This window comes from Colletotrichum fructicola (genome assembly GCF_000319635.2).
Source record: "Colletotrichum fructicola Nara gc5 chromosome Unknown KSG_Nara_v1_contig09, whole genome shotgun sequence".
Classification (NCBI taxonomy): Eukaryota; Fungi; Ascomycota; class Sordariomycetes; order Glomerellales; family Glomerellaceae; genus Colletotrichum; species Colletotrichum fructicola.
Window position 1 is genome coordinate 3292080 of NW_027094059.1, and position 18053 is coordinate 3310132.

Here is an 18053-nt window from a genome sequence, read left to right on the forward strand (position 1 = left end):
ACGCTCAAAGGAAAGGGGAATCGTTTTGCTTCGGTCTAAATCGAAAAGCTTCTGCTCGACTATGACTTGTTGGTGCTAGATAGTGCCCATTCATGAGACCGTGATCGGATGATGACCTGGGTGGCTCCCGGTTCAGGCATTAGCGCTGTTCACGCCCGTACTTCAGGCGGGACGCGACCGCTAACCCCGCAACTTGGCCTCTCCAACTTTCAACGACGTCCGAACATGTCCGTCACTCATTTACGCCCTTCACATCATGCCCTCCCCGAGCAAGCCAGTAAAAAGGATCTCGTAAGCCAAGTGATTCTCCGAAGCTTTTGCCCGAACGTTTGCTGATATACCACAGGTGTAAGCGATGCCAATACCGAAAGGTAGTCTGCCTCCCCAGTACAGCCATGAATGGATCTGATGGATCCTCGTCCTAGTTGAAATGCTCCCGCACAGAACCATGCCAGAACTGTGTCACCTCCAAGACCGCATGCGAGTACCGCGAGGTCGACCGTAAGAGAGTTCCAGTCTCACACGAATACGTCGCCAGCCTCGAAAGCCGCCTATCCTGGTTCGAGTCATTCGTCAAGAACCTACGGTCTGCATCGCCCGAGCAGCGGGAGGAGATGCTGAAGTCAACCGCCTTGGACGACAAGTCGCCCAGAAGTGAGACGCAAGCCCCTGGAGAGTACATCACACAGCTCGGAATCCACGCAGGTAACCAAGCCAATCTCGAACTCGGGCTAGAGGGATCGCTAGTCTATCACGGCGCCACAAGTATCTTCCGCGCCGAGGCAGAGCATGGGCAGAAGGACATCACCGACCGCGTTGGCCAGGGTTACTACAACGGCGTCGAGTCGAACTTTGAGGGCGTCATGGAGCACTTCGGAATCGGAATGCAGGATGAAGTCGTCATGAAGTCGCTGACGCAGTTCTTCCGGTGGCAGTACCCTCACTTCATGTTCATTTACCGCGAGGCCTTCCTGAGGGACCACTTTGGGGACAGGAAGAATGGAAAGTACTGGTCTTCGGCGCTGTTACTGTCTATATGCGCGCTGGGAGCTCTCGTGTCGCTCGATACGAAGGAGTCGAGCGATCAGTTTTTTCTGGCGGCTGAGAGTATCATTATGGTGACTGGTTTGACGAGGCCATCCATTGCGACCGTCCAGGCTTTCCTCTGTCTAGCTTTCTACGAGATTGGAAGGGGCAATCTGTCAAAAGGATGGGGTTACTCAGGTGAGAGATAGGACTCTTTTCAACTGTATTTCCCGTCCACGTCCATTCTGGAAGCCAGCAGGCGAACAACTTGACTGACAACAGATTCAATAGGCATTGCCTTCAGAATGGCGCAAGACCTGGGTTTCCAAAGAGACCCCAAAGACTGGGTCCAGCACGACTCTTCACTGGCTACCCCCGAAGATGTTGAGATCCGGAGACGCATCTACTGGGGCTGCTACATCTCCGACAAGCTGATTAGCCTCATCCTCGGTCGGCCGGTGTACCTCGTCTACGATGAAGCGGAAGTGCAGCCCATGGAGACTCTGCCGTAAGTCACTTGGACCCCTGATCATCTTCATGCTGACAAGACCAGTGAGCCACCTGAAATGGCATCGTGGCGACCGGTCGGCTTCGGCGACGAAGATACCCAGTCAACAAAGGCAACTTCCATGATTCCATACCTCCACGAGCAGATCCGTCTGTCGCGGATTATCGAGCGCATGATGACGACCCTGTTTAGCCCTCGTTCGCATCTAGACGACATCAGCCGCCGGTTATGTTTCGACAACCTCAACCTCGAGCTGAACCGCTGGCGGGAATCTCTCCCCGACTTTGCGAAGTGGCTTAAATGGGGCCCTTCATCAAAGCCGATACCCGGAGTCTTTGCCCTGCAGTGAGTATCTCTATCCGCAATTGAATCAAGATGGGCGACTGAAAGACCGCAGCCTCCTTTTCCATAGCGCTCGCATCGCTTTAAACTACGACCAGGCCATTGCAACACGCGGCAGCGAGTCGGAAGAGAAGTCGCGAGTGTACTGCAGCACGTCAGCTACCGACGTGACGTCGCTCCTGCGCACCTACCGGACCCAGTACGGCTTGCAACACGCGCCTCTTGTGTTTGTTTACGGCGCGGTGCAAGCGTGCCGCTCGGCAAAGGCTTTTGGGATCGCGGAGGAGTTGCAGTATTTGAACCAGACACTTGGAGAGTTGTCATCGATCTGGGGCCTTTCTCGAGAGGTTCTCCGGCGCTTGGGTTAAGGGTTTTTTGTAGTTGGCGCAGGAGAAATACTTCAAATTTCATCGCAATCCAGGCCTCTCGGTCTACGATCTTGGTTATTCCCGTGATTCGGGTGTTCGCCAAACTCGTCCTGCTTTTGAGGGGGGCTTGACATTTTTCAGGCCGTCCCAGCCAGCGCTACCTATCAAGGAAAGCTATTTTCAACACGAGACGACATGAGTTGTATTTCAAATCATCACACTCAAGATTGATCCGGAGCACAAGAGTGTTCTAGTCCTGATCTTGTTGTCTCGCAATGCTCTCTTTGGTCGCGATCGGAATGTGACATGATTGAAGAAAGTGAGAACTCCTCTCAGCCAGAATGGGAGGCCGGACAGGGGTGTCGCATCCCAGTCGATGGGGACCAACTGCCTGGCCGTGTTACCTCGGCGCTTATCGTTGAGTTCTGACAGATGCGATGCGACCCGCGGGATTTGAACCCGTCTCTGTTTCTCGTGCTGTTATTGAGCATCCAATTTTCACAGAAAATTACATGATGAAGCAAAGTATGATTCAAGATGGAAAACACGATGTGTGGCCTTGCCGCCTTTGACTTGAACTCGAGTACCCGGATTCCCACATCCTCGAGATCCACAAACCCCGAGTTCCGGGTACAGCACCTCCCGCGCCAAGTGCGTATGTCAAGCACAGCCAGTCTCTCATGTGAACCCCACGAATCGTGGGTTGTGAGTTTGTCCAACTCTAATTGGCCGCCGTCACGATCGCGCCCGTGGGACCTGTGGACTTCTCCCCCAAGCATTCCATCGCCGTCGGATGTGAACCATTGGAGCACGACGGCCGCGAACAAGTCCTCCTCTGCACACGTGGCCGTATTTCGAGGGACAATAACAGGCTGGTAATCTATTGATAAGCCTTTCCAACGGGCTTGGTGTGTCAACGATCTGCTTGCCATGATGAGGTTGGCAGGCTGTCCAAAGTCCCCAACAGCATCGTCCAGGTAGCAAACAGACGAAGGAAGCATCCACTTTGATGTGCTAATTGGTCGAAAGGCCCCTGATATCACCGCTCTCCAGTCAACTCTGTTGGCGCTAAATCCGGGGAGGTTAGATACGACGAGGATCCCCAGCCGTTCAACAGAAGCAAACACATCGGAGCCTGCCTCCGCCTCCGAAATGTGCCTCCTTACACCAGGCCTAAAAAGCAAACATCGTTTGACAAGCGGGGTGGGAGGTCCACCACACACGAGAGCGGTCCTGTGGTAAGCAAACAGCGTTCCCCGAAACGGCAGGACTCCAAGAGCCTCCAACGGTCGTTGAAAGGAGATGCAGGCAGATACCCAGGCGTGGGGACTCGGGCCAGGGGTTCATGCGGTTTGCTACTCCCGCGGTGCGAATCGAGGCTCTTGCTCTCGACCCACGCGGGCCCCGATCGGGCATCTGAGTGCGCTTTCAATGGAGCAGGACGTGAACTTGCTGCGCCGTCGAGACGCAGCCATTGTTGGTGCAAGGATCAATCTATTATCTCGCAAGAGCTGGTGAACGACGAGCGCAAACCCGCCGGCCCTTTGCGCCCGTGTAGCTCGCACTTCGCGGGGCCCCCGACAAGAGGCCTTAAGCCTGGCCCAGTCCCCTTCATACCTATCCGGTGAAGTTACACGTCCTTTCTCGTCTTCTAGATCCCTCCATCTCTGATACGTCGCAACCATGGCCGAAGTAGACAGCCTCATCGCCAGCCTCAACGACATCCACGTCCAGGACCTCACGGACAATGCGGACCGCGTGCGCGTGCGGGATGTGCTCCTCCACGCCCTGAGGCGGATGCAGACGCCGTGGGACATCGCCTGGGACCACGTCGTGACGCGCAGCGGAGTCAACGCCGCGATCAAGACGCTCATCGACGCCGGCGGATTCAAGAAATGGGATGAAGCCGGCGGCGGACCGATTACCTGCGTCGAGCTCGCCAAACTCACTGGCGCCGATGAGACTCTCATTCGTACGTTTCCACCCTGCCTCCTCCTCGCTCAAAGCTGACATACCCCATCAGGACGCCTCATGCGCTGCGTCGCAGGCCAATACCTCGTCATCGAAACCGACCTCGACACCTACACCCGCACGCCCTGGGCCGCCGCCCTCGCGACCGACCAGGGCCTGCGCGCATGGTACGCCGGCTTCTACCACGGCCTCGTCGCGCCCATCCTCATCTCGCTGCCCTCCTTCCTCAAGGCGTCCAACTTCCGCAACTCGACGGACAACACGCAGTCCAACCTGCAGCACTGGCAGGGCCGCCCGGACGCCATGTTCTTCGACTACATCGGCTCGCACCCGGACCTCGCGCAGGACTTCAATGACGCGATGGAGGGCAACTCGCGCGGCAACCTGACCAACTGGCCCGAGATGTTCCCCACGCAGACGCTGCTCGACGGCGCGCGGCCGGGGCGGGCGGTGGTTGTGGACGTCGGCGGCGGGAAGGGGCATGATTTGGTCAAGTTCCATGTGAAGCACCCCGAGGTCGGCGCGGAGGCGCTGGTGCTGCAGGATCTGGCCAGCATGCTGAAGGATGTGAAGCCCGACCCGGCGTTTACGGTGCAGACGTATGACTTCTTTACGCCGCAGCCGGTGAAGGGGGCGAGGGCGTATTTCATGCATGGTGTGCTGCATGATTGGCCTGTGGCGAAGGCGCAGGAGATTTTGGGGAATGTGGCGGCGGCGATGGAGAGGGGGTACTCGAAGTTGTTGATTCATGAGAACATGGTGAACGAGAGGAATCCGGTCGCTAGGGTGACGTCGTTGGATATGCTCATGATGGCGGGGATGGCGGCGGCGGAGAAGACGGAGGGGGAGTGGCGGGAGATTGTCGAGGGGGCAGGGTTGAAGGTGGTTAAGATCTGGACGGGGATGGATCGGGGCGAGGCCATCATCGAGGCGGAGTTGACGTGACGGGACATCGGGTTGCTTTCTTGCTAAATTTTTAGGTATCGTAGACGGTGTTCGTAGTTAACTGTTCTTGGTCAATAAACATCACGATGAAATGTCAGCACACCGCCCGTATAAGAAAAGACATCGATCTAGATATTTGGTCAGTTGAGTGTATTCAGGGCCTCACGCTCACGGTGAGTTGGTTCACCACCGGGCTGTGAAGTCCTGTGACGGCCCACATAGGCACGATTGAGAACTATGTGTAATGTGTAAGAGATATTACTCTTTATGTCTTATGGTATAAACTCTAGGAACCGCGTGATAAATAGTACAAATGATGGTGTTTATGGAATCTAGTGATCGTATCCTGCGCCGCGCTGCCATGGACTGCATTATGTGTCAGCTGATCATCTTAAAATCAGTCCCAAGAGAGATGAAGCTTACCTATTGTTGTGTTTCTGCCTAAACTCGTCCATTGTCGCAAACGGACTTGCTGGGGGGTCTTGCGCACCCGGTGTGCGGGGTGTTGTGGGCGTCCGTGGCCGCAGGGACGGGTCTGCCGGGAACAGCGGCATCGCCGGGCTGACGGCGGGCCGCGTCGTCGGCGACGGGAGATACGACATCTCGTGGCTGTCCGCCGGGCCCCGCGTCCTGCCGTCCTCCATGGCCTTCTCGCCGCCGTATAATGACCGCACCGAGCGGACGGACTCGCGGCGGTACAGGCCCTGCTTGTCGTCCTCGTCGAGGTCGAGCAGCGACTTGTTCTCGGTGCCGTCGCGCTTCGCGAGCACGTTCGGGTCGTGCAGCTGGCTCGGCACGATCGGCTGACCCTTGACGCGCCAGAAGACGAGGATGCTCGAGATGAGGACCATGAGCAGCAGGACGAGCGAGAAGACGACGTTGACGACGAAGAGGATGACGCCGACGACGCCGATCACCAGGCCCGGGGTGCCGAACACGTTGGTGAAGATGAGCATGAAGATGGAGTTGACGAAGTTGATGGCGGCGATGGAGATGTTGAACGAGTTGGTGCTCTTGTCCATGAAGGGCTTCAGCACGCTCACGGCGATGAGGGCGCCGGCCTCGATGATGATGAGCGCGACGGCCTGGGCGACGCCCGAGGCCTGGCCGAAGGCGATCACCGCGGCCTTGATGAAGATGTACGCAATAAACGGAATGATGAAGTAGTACGCCGACGCGCGGTACTGCACGTACAGGAACCCCCACTTGTTGATGATCTTGGGGTTCGAGAAGAGCACGTGCGCGGGGTTCTGGTGCGTGAGGATGGACTGGCGCGCGATGCGGATGACCTTGAAGGAGGCCCAGATGAGCGTGAAGAGGGTGCCGAAGAAGAAGAAGACGGCGAGCACGACGACGGCGGGCGAGTCGCGCTGGACGAACTCCCACAGGCACAGCACGGCGATCTGCGGGAAGCCGATGAGGTTGAGGCGGAACATGATGCCCTTGAGGGTGATGGACCAGTCGCGGCGGAACTCGAGGAAGCGGTCGGCGCGCATCCAGCCCTTCTTGGCGGCGAGCTCGGCGCCGCCCTTGAAGGCGGCGACGCAGGCGATGGTGAAGCCGACGAAGATCATGTAGATGATGAGGCCCGTGAGGAAGAGGTTCGTCGTCTCGATCTTGGCGCGGAAGGCCACGCGCTGGATGCCGTAGACGACGTAGGAGCCGTTGTCGAGCTTGATGTTGGCGCGCTTGGCGATGTTGGAGAGGCCGCGCTTGAGGAGGGGCCCCGGGCCGCCGTAGTTGTCGAGGGCGTCGAGGGAGCGCTTGGAGACCTGGACGGAGTAGGTCTTGAGGGAGCTGAGGAGGTCAGCGGCCTCGCCGCCGGTGGAGCGCTGGTACCAGGTCGCGAGGGTCTGGATGAAGCCGATGCGGACGATGCCCATGGACCACTGGAAGTTCTGCGTCCAGCCCTGGACGATGGGGGGCATGTCGACACCCGTGAGGCCGAGGAAGGCCTGGGCCTGGAAGTAGCCGAACAGCGACAGGGCGTTCGCGGCGAGATGGGCGGCGGCGTCGGTGTGGCCCTTTGCGGAGATGAAGCCGGCGGAGATGAGGCCGATGCCGGCGATGATGGCGGTAGCCCACTTGACGCCGTTGAGGTTGACGGTCTTTCCGTTGGAGAAGTCGGCCTCGATGCAGGCAACGGTGGTGTCGGTCTCTGTGAGGTTGATGAGGGCGTGGACGGTGGCGTCGAGGTCGGGGATCGTGTATGCGATGCTGGGGACCTGGTCGAGGGCGTCGCCGAGCTCGAAGGAGAACTCCATGTTGATCTTGCCGGGCTTCATGGGACACAGGCCCTGGAGGTCCATGCTGCACGGGTCGATGGTCTTGCGGATGTACTCGTAGCCGTAGACGCGCAGGGCGACGTCGAAGACGGCCTTGCCCTCGACGGAGACGACGGCGGCGACGTTGCAGGTGACGGAGCCATTGTTGGCGAAGACGATGATGTTGAAGAGCGAGGCGGAGAAGTCGGACTGCTTCTGGCAGCTATTGAGGGAGAGCGACTGGAGGATCTTGTCGGCGCAGACGGAGGGGAGGAGGGCGGCGAAGGAGAGGTAGGTGAGCAACGGGGCCAACCGTGAGAATCGCATGATGGGCGGCGGCTCGGGGGCGGGCGAGGGAGGGGGGGTTTCTGTCGTCGGTGTTGTCGTCGGTAGTAGTCGAGTATCTCGAGATTCAATCGGAGCAGCTCTTGGTGGGATGTTAGCTGAGGGACGTGGATGGCGTCAATGGGGTCTTTTTTTTTTCTTCAGTTCGCAACTCACGATATTAGGCCGTGACGCAGAATGATCGTCTGCTGGCTGGGGGTTCAAAGGAGTGTGATGGCATAAAGACGCAGGCCGGGGAAATGAAAAAGAGGCAGACAAACAGCAGCTGGCATAAAGCAAAAGAATGATGATGATGAAGAACAATGACAACGAGTACGCAGGGCTTTCTCAAAGAGTGGACGGATGTAGAAAATCCAAACGATCAATAGCTTCCAAAAGGCGAGCGCGACGTCACGTCGCTAATTGGGATCGAAGTCGAATTCCAGGAAACATCAAGATTCAAGACGCAGAAAACGGAGAACGAACGGCAGCGGATGGAGAGAGGAGCGGAGCCGCGTTGCTCTCTGTCTCGCTGGGCTGGGCTGACTGGGTTGGGTCGGTTGGTTCGCTCACTCAATCTCTCTCTCTCTCTCTCTCTCTCACTCATCCACTCACTATTCGTCAATGCTGGCTGGCCTGGGCGTGCTGCTCGAGAAAGGGGGCTCGCCATGCTTCTATGGACCCTCATTGGGGACTGATGTGCAGGCGTACCTGCCAAGAGATCTGCCTCATGCCCCTTTTTTACCGCTAAACGCGTACATGTTTTCCCAGTTCGTGATGATAAGATTAGTCGACGAGGCGAAGCAAGCTTGGGGTGGGGATCCGGCCAATTGGGCCAAGCGAACCAATGTTGCACAACTCGTGCACTCGGGCGCCTAACCCTCTGCACTGATTCAGCACCATTGGTTTTTGGATGTGCCAATGTGCCAAATGTGCCAATCAGTTCACTAGCCAAAGAGTCAAACGTCGATCGCCAATCCTGCCAACGTCTCAGGTGTTGGAGCGAACGCTGCGCTAGTTGGCCAACGGCCCGTTCCAGGCGTTCCTGAGCTCTTGGGGGTTTCTTGGAGAAGAATGGAGGGGGGGAAATAATAGGGGATAATAGAGGGGAAGGGGGGAGGGAGGAAGCGGAAACATGCAGAGAGAGCCACTGCAGCAATCAAGCAAGCACTGCACTGCACCTTGTCCAGCTGAAGAACCCCTTCGCTCTTCTCTTGTCGAGCCTTGCACTGCCTCCCGAACGACATTTGCTTTAATGGTTTTGCGGATGCCTAGGACGCCGCGCTGGGTAACGAATCCTCCTGCCATTCCGCTAAGACGGTCCCGAGTGTGCCGAGAGAGCGCCTTTCATTCCCCCTTGGGGTGGGAAGAGGAAGGAGTCGAAGGATGGATGCGGTGCCGTTATGTTCTATCAATGAATAAAAAAGATAGACCCGGCGGGGGCAGACTAAAGGTGAAAACTCCACTGTATTTTCCCGAATCGTGCGGACGGGTCGCCGGAATACGAGTAATTCCTCTCCCACTTTAGCGAACCGGTGGTAATGTCGTCCAAATGCAGGGTTGCATTGCATTGGGGGTCCAACAGCATCTCGACTAGCGGGAAAGCGGCAAACGTCTCTCTCATGATGAAGTCTCTGGCCAACGATCTCAATTGAAATCGCGCGCTGCGGGCACGATCTCGGGCCAAGACACAGCAATGCCTCAACGCCATGGCTGGTTTTGATTGATTGCCAGCAAAAGCGTCTGGCAGTTTCAGGTTGTCCGCCAATTTTTTTTGTCTTCACAAAGGGATAGCAGAGGGTGGAGTATGGAATGGGCGCAGCAAAGCGGTTTACGCGTAACGGACGCGCCGCCCTTTCTTGGCCCAGCGGTTGTGTTGGAAGGGAAGGTCGGCCGATGTTGAAGTCATGCCTTCCGGAACTCTGTCCCATCTCAACTTTTTCAGACGGAGCGGCGGCAGACGAGACGGGCCCCGGACGGCCAGTCCAGTCCGCCCTCCCGACCGATGCCTACTTTCCCGAGGATCCACTTTTCATCCCGGGATGCCGGTCGGTGCCGACTGGCCGCATTGTTGCCTCTGCTCAACCACGGTGAAGGGATGCGACTTTTAGGCATTTGGTGAGGGCCATTTTTGGCAGAAGATGCCGTGGTATTGAAGTCTTTCTTCGGGAGTTCTGAACGAAACCTGTCCGCCAAGCACCGAGGATGTGACGTAAAGTACGGATACACTGACGACAATCCCACAGACCGCGATACAACAAGAGCACCAACGACTCAGACCGAGTAATTATGAAATTAACCAACGACATTTATTTCGCTCGTAGCACATATTAGCTGCTTCCCCGTCACTAATCCCCCCAAGCTCTCACGACTCCCACTCACTCCTAAGCCGCCTCCCCCCGACCTCAACAGTCTCAGCCGCCGCCTGCACAAACACAACCCACCGCGCCACCCCGCCGTCCGGCGTCACGTTCACCCATTTGTGCTTCGTCGCCCGCTGCACCACCGAGTCCCCGGCGCGGAGCACCCGCGTCTCCCCCGAGTCGAGGCGCAGCTCGACGGCGCCCTCCAGGATGACGACGACGTCCAGCGTCATGGTCCGGTGCATCGGGCTCTCGGCGCCGGGGTTCAGGGTCGTGATGAGGGTGGCGGTGCCGTTGTCGGGGCAGATGATGCGCGTCCCGGGGAATGAGGGCTGGGCTTGGTCGGCTCGGTATTGCGTGATGTCTGATTCGGTGGAGAGGTTTACTGGGAAGGTGTGTGTTGACGAGAGGACTTGGATGGAGCCCAGTGGGAGGGTTGGAGCTGGACGGGCTGGTGGGATGGGGGAGAAGACGGCTTTGCTGGAGGCGTCGTGGGTTGTGATGTAGTGAGACATGATGATGTGTGGTAGCTTTCGATGAAGACATGACGATAAGTTGGCTAGAGTGGTTCCATGTCGCCAAAGCTATTTGGTGTATTTTTTCGGGACCAACGAGGAAGTTCGCATAGTTGCAAACCTTGCAAGGTTTATGACGTCGATTGGAAGCGTTAGCGGAAAACATATTCCTGTCTGGGTTGGTATCTAGATTTCTAAGCTTTGCGGAGTTTATTTAGTCCATCTCATGTCTTAAAGTCTGCTCTGCCCGAAAGCCAACGACGGGGCGGCTGGTACAGTCTTTATTACGCCTAACTTTTTACACTTTCAAAAACTCTCATACTTCTCGAGCCCTTGTTTATCCATACTCATAGGTTCTCGGCAAATGTAATTCGCGCAAATATGTCGCATCTCACCTTTTTCACTTACGAGGGCTTCGGCTCCAAGGCCCTCGAGTCCCACGCTTATAATCAAGCTGTGCGGATGGACAACCAAATCTGGATATCAGGCCAAGGTCAGAAATACCTTCCCAGCACATTACCATGGCCACACGCTCACCCCAAAATTAGGTGGCTGGGACAGACGGACAACAGGACTAAGCCCGGATGTCACAACTCAGATAGACCAGGCCTTCGACAACGTCGACTTCGTGCTCAAAGATGCGGGCGGGGAGGGGTGGGAGCAGGTGGCCGTGGTTAGGTCGTATCATATCGACCTCTCGGATGAGGCTCAGGAGGCCATGGTGAGGAACTTTCGCAGGTGGATGCCAAATCACAGGGCGCTGTGGACGGCTGTCGGGGTGAAGAAGCTGGGGGATGAGAGGATGCTGGTTGAGATTGAGGTTGTGGCGCATGATCCTGTGAAGAGGTAGTGTGCTGGGTTTGAGGGATGCTTGCCAGCTTGGAACTGTGTTTTTTTCTTGTTCTGTTGCCTGAACCTACAGCTACCAAATCATTGTATGCATGTCTTTCAGGACAAGTCACATTTACGAGCGCAATATAAAGCTACAATATTTTGACCAGTTGCTGACTTTATAAACTGTGCATTTCCTGCTTCAATACTAATTATTCGTGTAGCTGTGCGAACATTTAGAGGGCGGCATCCGTGAGTAGTCTTATGAGCAAGAACCCATGTTGTCTAAGGTATGGTACATATGGACAATAAAAACGATACCCATGGTAACATACTTACTCAGGCCAACAGTCTAGTACTCATTCTAGCATTAGAAGTTCGCAACTAGGTTTAACTTGGAGTGATATTGATGCCTCTCCGTTCAAAATATCAATTTTCTTCTGATAGTTTACGTAGAGAACTTTTGTAAACATGCTTATACCATACCAAGCTATCACGAGTGTTCTCATAAATTTGAGAGATTCATTGTTGATGAGGTGCCGAGCTAGCAAAGGGGTTGTCAATTCTAGTTGAAAATTCTTTAATTTGGTGTTGACAGCACCGAAGCTCTTCTAACACAGGACTCCCTTATTTCCTGAGTTTCTTTTTTCAATTCAAGTGGGATTCCAGAGAAAACAAGTCTTAAATTGTCTGGTGAATATGACCTTTCTCATCACTGCTGTCAAACATCAAGTTCGGGCAGTTGCATGACGGATGCTTGCATGTTCGGGTTACCATGCATGAACGGTTGTCCAGGAAATGCAGGTCAGTGAAGAAAACCACAGAATATTTTCCGAACCCAGACACATGATTCAGAAGCTCCCAGGAACAGCAATGACGAGCTCAAAAACCGCATGGCCTGAAAATTATCGTGAAATCCTCAGTGACAGGGAACATGGAAAATTCAGTGACGCACTAACGCCGCGGGCAGGGATGGGAAGGGGAAGGTGGGATTGGCTAGAGCACCGGGTCTGGGCACTTTTGAGCTCTCTCATTGGCTACTATCATTTTTGAGCATTCTGATTGGCCTAAAATGATCCGGGCAGGCGGCGAGCTCCGACAGCAGCAGCGGGTGGCAGCCACTGTGAGATGACGGGCATGCGGGGCGCAGCGCTGCGATCCATGCCCAAGTGGGGCCCGCCCAGCGCTTTCATCGCGGGGCTCGCCAGCAAAATTTCTCCCCTTCGCTGGGCTGCTACAGGGCCACAGCGCATTTTTGAGGCGGTCCTGCAGGCTGCTGCGGGTGCCTGAGCCAGTGATGGCAGCCGCCTATGATTTTGGCAGGAAGAAGGCACAAAAAAAAAAAAAAAAAAAAAAAAAAAAAAGCTGGATGGCGGGGTCCGATGGAGGGGTCACGTCGGTCACTCGGCCAGTGACTCTCTCTCTTTCGCTCGCCCCAGGCTGCCGGTCCTTTTTTTTTTTTTTTTTCCATTCTCGATCGTGAATAGCGGCACCTTTGGGACCCCTCCCCCCCTCCATCGAGTCTACTTAAGCTTCTCCTTTCTTTTGTTCTTTATTTTCCCCCACGTCTTCCTTCCCTCGGTATATCCCACACCCGTCATCTCTCGCGTCTCGTCCTACCTCTCCCACCAGCGAACACGAAGAAGAAAAGAAAGACAGGCCCGTCTCCAAATCTGCAGCATTCCAGCTCTACCCCGCAGCCACCCGGACGGACAAAAAACCACCGAATCCAAACCCCTCCAAACAAACCGCCAACATGGTCGAGAAGCTCTACGTCACGTATAACGATGTACGTTCCACCCCTGCCTGTCTCTCTCTGTGTCTCTCAAGAACACACTGCGCTCCCCCTCCCCTCCCCATCCGACGACACCCTCAGTCACACACATCTCCTAACACCTTCGTCCCAGGTCCACAAGCTCTGCCAGGAGTCCGCGACCGAGATCCTCGAAAAGTTCCAGCCGCAGCTGATGATCGCCATCGGCGGCGGCGGCTTCATCCCCGCCCGCATCCTGCGCTCCTTCCTCAAGCAGCCGGGCAGCCCCAACATCCCCATCCAGGCCATCGGCCTCTCCCTCTACGAGACCCTCCCCGAGACCCTCGGCGGCGTCGCCACCCCCGACGGCGCGCCCGAGGTTCCCGGCACCAAAGTCACCCGCACCCAGTGGCTCGACCTCAGCGCCCTCGGCGAGATGGAGAACCTCATCGGCAAGCGCATCCTCATCGTCGACGAGGTCGACGACACCCGCACCACCCTCGAGTACGCCGTCAAGGAGCTCGAGAAGGACGTCGAGGCCGCGAGGCAGCGCATGGGTGGCAAGGGCGAGAAGACCCAGTTTGGCATCTTTGTCCTGCACGTACGTTTTTCCCTCCCTTTGTGTGTGAAGCAGGATAGGTGCTGACAGATCGTTGCAGAACAAGGACAAGAAGAAGAAGGGCGTCCTGCCCGAGGACATGATGGCCTCCGGCCAGTACTTCGTCGCCCGCACCGTCAAGGACATCTGGATCAACTACCCCTGGGAGGCCATCGACATTGACGAGCACGACCGCCTCGGCGCCGGCCAGGCCAAATAGACGAGACGAGCGCGACGAGGGGGTGCATATATACACATATAAACGAGCGACACGAGAACGTGATTACGAGGGCGGCGCTGGGAGGCAGGGGTGACGCGGAAGACTAGACCGGGGGCGGGCGAGGGGCCACGGCCCGTAAAAAGGATACCATGGGGCATACCGTCGAGTTGCCTGAGCATACATACCAAATGACATTTCAAAGTTTTACATGCCGGGTTGTCTGTGAGTCTGGTCTAACGCCTGTTGTCGGGCGGGTTTGCATCTTTGGCTGAGTCGAGTACGGGAGCCAGGATGAACATGGCGAAGGCGACAATGATGATTTCTCGATTTGGCGGCAGCCCGTTTGGTTTCTTCCAGATCTCAACAACAGGGCTGCATGGTAAGGCAGGCGACGACAGCCGGTCGACATCCCAGTCGAGATTCGGATATGGAAAGATCGAAGCTGATGTGTGGTTTCTAGCACCTCGCATGCTGCATGCTCCAGTGCTACCACCAGTTCTGTCAGCTCTGATTGACTGAAAGCTGTCTACTCATTGCTCACGCCCGAGGTACCCGACGCTGGCCGAGGCGTGGTGACCAGACTTGTTGAGTTTGGCCAGCTCTTCTTCAGCAGCACTGATCTCGCGGGGCGCCGTTCTTGTCTACGCGCCGCGTTCGTAGTACGAGAGCAGCTGGTCAATTATCACCCCGAGAGTGCATCCTTGAAGTTCTCAGCAATCGCTCGTCGTGATGGCCGGACTGAAGAGCTCAGCGGGCGTGTGCACCCACAACCGTGGAGCCTGCCATTATCCAACGACAGTCGCAGTAATGTATGTAAGCGCCGACGACTATCTCCCTTGCAAGCACAACCTGTCCTCCGCTTCAACGCCCTCCAACCGCGTCAATGCGCGTCTTTCGAGGATCGCGCATGTCAGCCCATATCCAGGGGCTTGAAACAATCCGCGAAGCCAGCCTTGCTGTTTCAAAGGGAACCATCCATCAGACGACAACGTCGAGACCAGGCTGCCAAAGTACGGGTATAAATCGCAGATAACGCCAACATTCGAACCCAAAGCCTTTTCGTTATGGAGAGAAATCCACCATAATTGCCCTCTTTCACGCTGACATCTTCGACATGCCTCCCCCGCGCCGAAAGAAGCCCTCCGCAGAAGGCCCCACTCTTCCCCGAACATCCCGGGCACCATCCGGCCAACACCCCCGGCCATCCCGCTCTTTCCCAAAATCGCGTCTACAACCGCTCCCACCGCCGCCAATACCACAGAAGAACGGCATCCACATATCAGGCAGCGTCAATCTCAAGATAAACCAGACCCTGTCCATCGCTATGCTGACCACCCCGGTCATCCCGCTCCCGCTGTCGACCCTGCTGGGTGTGACCCTGGCGGCGGCCACCGACGCCGTTCCCAAGGCAGATTCCAAGTCTGGAAAGTGAGCCGCCGAAGAAACTCCCGAACGAATGGTCGAACGCACGGCGGCTCTTGTGGGATGGCACGGGATAGCTTGGGCTTGGGCTTGGTGCGTGCCGCGGCCCATGCCTGAACTCTCCGGAGTTCGGACCGAGCCGCGGGTGTTGGGTTGCGACGACGGCGGGTCGTGTGCCGAAGAAGTGAGTCCGTTGGGTGAGAATGGTGTAAGAATGTAGTTTCTCGGGTTGCGTTGAGAGAGTGGGCTGGGTCGAGATCTGATGTAGGAACGCAGAGTCGTCCGGCGCAGAGTAGATGGATATCATGCCTTCACATTATTTGGCAGTATGGCTATCTGGGTAGATGCGAACCAGGCGATCAATCACGCCGCCGACAATGTTTCTGTGCACCCGTCAATCGAACCGATCACCTTGAGGTCGTAAATGGCTTCAGTATCTGACTGCCCAAACGAGACCAAGATTCTCAATAGCATTATATCAACGTATCAAGCGCATAAAAGCGCCACAAGTCCTGTTTTCCCTCAAAATCTGAACGCCAAAGAGGCTGACACAGGGTATTGTCTATGCACCAGTCAACTCCCGAACCAAATCCACACACAACCTCCCCCCATCCTCACGAGAGAGGGCTCTTACTCAATAATGGCCATCTCCGACGGACCGCCCTGGAACCACCCCATCTGGTACATCGCCATCCCGAACCCGCTCGCCTGGCTCACCGTCAAACACTTGTCCAGCACCCACAACTTCGTATCCTTATCCGCCAGCGCCGACTTCAGCACCGCAATCATCGGCCAGAACATGCACCACGCCTGGAACCCCATCCCCTGCTCCTTGCACACGCTCTCGCGCCCGTCGAACCCGAAAATCACCCGGATCTGCTCGCACACCTGCTCCATCGCCGTCAAGCCGTGCGGCAGGTCAACCAGCGCGCGCAGCTGCTCGCGCGTCGGCTCGCCGAGCGCGATCAGCAGCGAGAGGATCTGCTCGACCATGTGCAGGCGCACCGTGAGGTACAGCCCCTTGGCGATCGCGTTGGAAGCTGGGGAGTCGCGCCGCAGGAGCCCGTTGAAGGTGTTCACGCCCGGGTCGGGGAGGCCCGGTGCCGGGGGGGATTGGCGCGGGGCGGGGGTGGCGACGCGGTAGTTTGCGGCAGCTTCGAGGTCGCGGATGATTTCGATGCCTTCTTTGAAGACGGCCGTGACCCTGTCGACGGAGGCGTCGTGGATGTCGGGGGAGGATGTGGTTTTTAGGACGGTGAACTTGTAGTCGATGGCGCGGGCGATGAGAGCCTCCACGACGCCGCCTTGCCCCTGCGCCCACGTAGCTTGGGTTAAGCCTGTTAGTATTGGCGACCGGCCATCTTGGCCGATGAATATCTCGAGAATCTAAGATTGGGGTGTTCAGCAGCATGGTCAGGAAGAAGTCTGGTGTAGAATGCTTACCCCCAACTGAGCGATGAACGCCAACGAGGCCTTGTCCAGCCACGTAGCAATACCCTGCTCGGCTCTATACCTGAGCAACGCCAACGACCCGCGGCAGTGTGAAGCTATCTTTGACGGAGTCTTATCCGGTATAATCGCCTGAATCTCATCAGCAACCTCTCTCACTCTCACTATCACACTCGCATCTCACCTCAAAGAGGCCTAAAGTGAGGAACGCAACCACAACAGAATCCTCCTTCGCCTTCTCCGGATCCCTCAACGCCGCACTAAGCTTCATCATCGCCCTCCCATAATGCTGCTTCGCCTGCGCCATCATCCCCGCCTGGCACAGCTGCAGCGACGAGCTCGCCAGCGCCGTCGCCTTCACCGCCTCCTCGAACACGCCCGGCGAGTTCACCGGCGGCTTCAGATCAAACAACAAATCGAAGAAGCCGACCTCGTTGCCGGACGTGTAGTTCGACCGGAAGTGCCGCATCGAGTAGATCTCCGAGTCGTACTGCACCGCGCGCGGCATCATCGTGATCCGGCGGATGAGCTCCTCCTCCTCGGACGAGTCACTGCGCTGGCTCTCGGGCGAGCTGCCCTCCCCGCCGGGGCCGCCGGGGCTGAGGAACGTCGGGGCGTCGCCGCGCTCTTTGAGGCGTTTGGCGACGCGGACCTGGACCTGGTGCGCCGCGGAGGCATTCTGCTGGCGGTGGACGACCGTCCACGGGTCCGCGTAGCCTGGACACTGCCGGCCTAGGGATATGCAGCGGTTGCAGAAGGGCTTTTGCAGGTCGCACTGGGATTGAGTTAGTTTAATTCGGATTGAAGGAGGTGATTGGTGTAGCAGACCTTGACTTTCCTCGCCTTGCAGGCGAAGCAGCTCGCCGACGGCCGGCACCCCATGATGCGGCGCAGCGCTCCGGAGGCACGCCCCGATACGTACGTCCAGTCCCTTCAGTGCCCGACCGCCAGCCCCACGTCAGCTACCTTAAGCTAGGTCGGCGCGCGATAGCTTCGGGGACCTGGAGTGAGCGCGGAGGGACATAAGGAAACCAAGCGGGGTGAGGATCTTCGGGGTGATGCGGTCTCGATGCGGTCTCGATGAGGAAAGTAGTCGTCGTCCTGGAATGAGGTCGGGCTTCACTTTCTAAACTGTCGTCGGGCAAGACGGTTAA

The 18053-nt window shown here is 56.9% G+C and overlaps 7 protein-coding genes across 7 annotated transcripts; 4 read left to right on the forward strand and 3 right to left on the reverse strand.

The window, feature by feature from the left end:
- Nucleotides 1-256: 256 nt before the first annotated feature.
- CGGC5_v015245 (putative transcriptional regulatory protein) lies at nucleotides 257-2244 on the forward strand (the record flags this gene model as incomplete). The annotated part of the gene is made up of 6 exons (XM_032022180.1): nucleotides 257-291; nucleotides 347-371; nucleotides 426-1224; nucleotides 1318-1534; nucleotides 1580-1879; nucleotides 1932-2244. 6 exons carry the CDS (start codon nucleotides 257-259, stop codon nucleotides 2242-2244), a joined length of 1689 nt encoding a protein of 562 aa, XP_031880786.1.
- A 1683-nt stretch (nucleotides 2245-3927) lies between these two features.
- On the forward strand, nucleotides 3928-5160 carry CGGC5_v015246 (O-methyltransferase; the record flags this gene model as incomplete). The annotated part of the gene is made up of 2 exons (XM_032022181.1): nucleotides 3928-4216; nucleotides 4268-5160. The coding sequence occupies 2 exons, from the start codon at nucleotides 3928-3930 to the stop codon at nucleotides 5158-5160; spliced, it is 1182 nt and encodes a 393-aa protein (XP_031880779.1).
- Nucleotides 5161-5492: 332 nt separating this feature from the next.
- CGGC5_v015247 (Flavin carrier protein 2) lies at nucleotides 5493-8041 on the reverse strand (the record flags this gene model as incomplete). The annotated part of the gene is made up of 4 exons (XM_066153224.1): nucleotides 5493-5526; nucleotides 5584-7851; nucleotides 7926-7957; nucleotides 8030-8041. The coding sequence occupies 4 exons, from the start codon at nucleotides 8039-8041 to the stop codon at nucleotides 5493-5495; spliced, it is 2346 nt and encodes a 781-aa protein (XP_066007542.1).
- Nucleotides 8042-10113: 2072 nt separating this feature from the next.
- On the reverse strand, nucleotides 10114-10626 carry CGGC5_v015248 (uncharacterized protein; the record flags this gene model as incomplete). Its single annotated transcript, XM_032022183.1, has 1 exon — nucleotides 10114-10626. One exon carries the CDS (start codon nucleotides 10624-10626, stop codon nucleotides 10114-10116), a length of 513 nt encoding a protein of 170 aa, XP_031880781.1.
- Nucleotides 10627-11007: 381 nt separating this feature from the next.
- On the forward strand, nucleotides 11008-11476 carry CGGC5_v015249 (uncharacterized protein; the record flags this gene model as incomplete). The annotated part of the gene is made up of 2 exons (XM_032022184.1): nucleotides 11008-11119; nucleotides 11175-11476. 2 exons carry the CDS (start codon nucleotides 11008-11010, stop codon nucleotides 11474-11476), a joined length of 414 nt encoding a protein of 137 aa, XP_031880782.1.
- A 1737-nt stretch (nucleotides 11477-13213) lies between these two features.
- On the forward strand, nucleotides 13214-14028 carry XPT1 (Xanthine phosphoribosyltransferase 1; the record flags this gene model as incomplete). Its single annotated transcript, XM_032022185.1, has 3 exons — nucleotides 13214-13246; nucleotides 13365-13811; nucleotides 13870-14028. 3 exons carry the CDS (start codon nucleotides 13214-13216, stop codon nucleotides 14026-14028), a joined length of 639 nt encoding a protein of 212 aa, XP_031880777.1.
- A 1944-nt stretch (nucleotides 14029-15972) lies between these two features.
- Nucleotides 15973-17781, reverse strand: BEA4-0 (Beauvericin cluster-specific repressor BEA4; the record flags this gene model as incomplete). The annotated part of the gene is made up of 5 exons (XM_032022188.1): nucleotides 15973-16012; nucleotides 16085-16836; nucleotides 16894-17031; nucleotides 17084-17674; nucleotides 17728-17781. The coding sequence occupies 5 exons, from the start codon at nucleotides 17779-17781 to the stop codon at nucleotides 15973-15975; spliced, it is 1575 nt and encodes a 524-aa protein (XP_031880888.1).
- Between the last annotated feature and the right edge of the window lie 272 nt (nucleotides 17782-18053).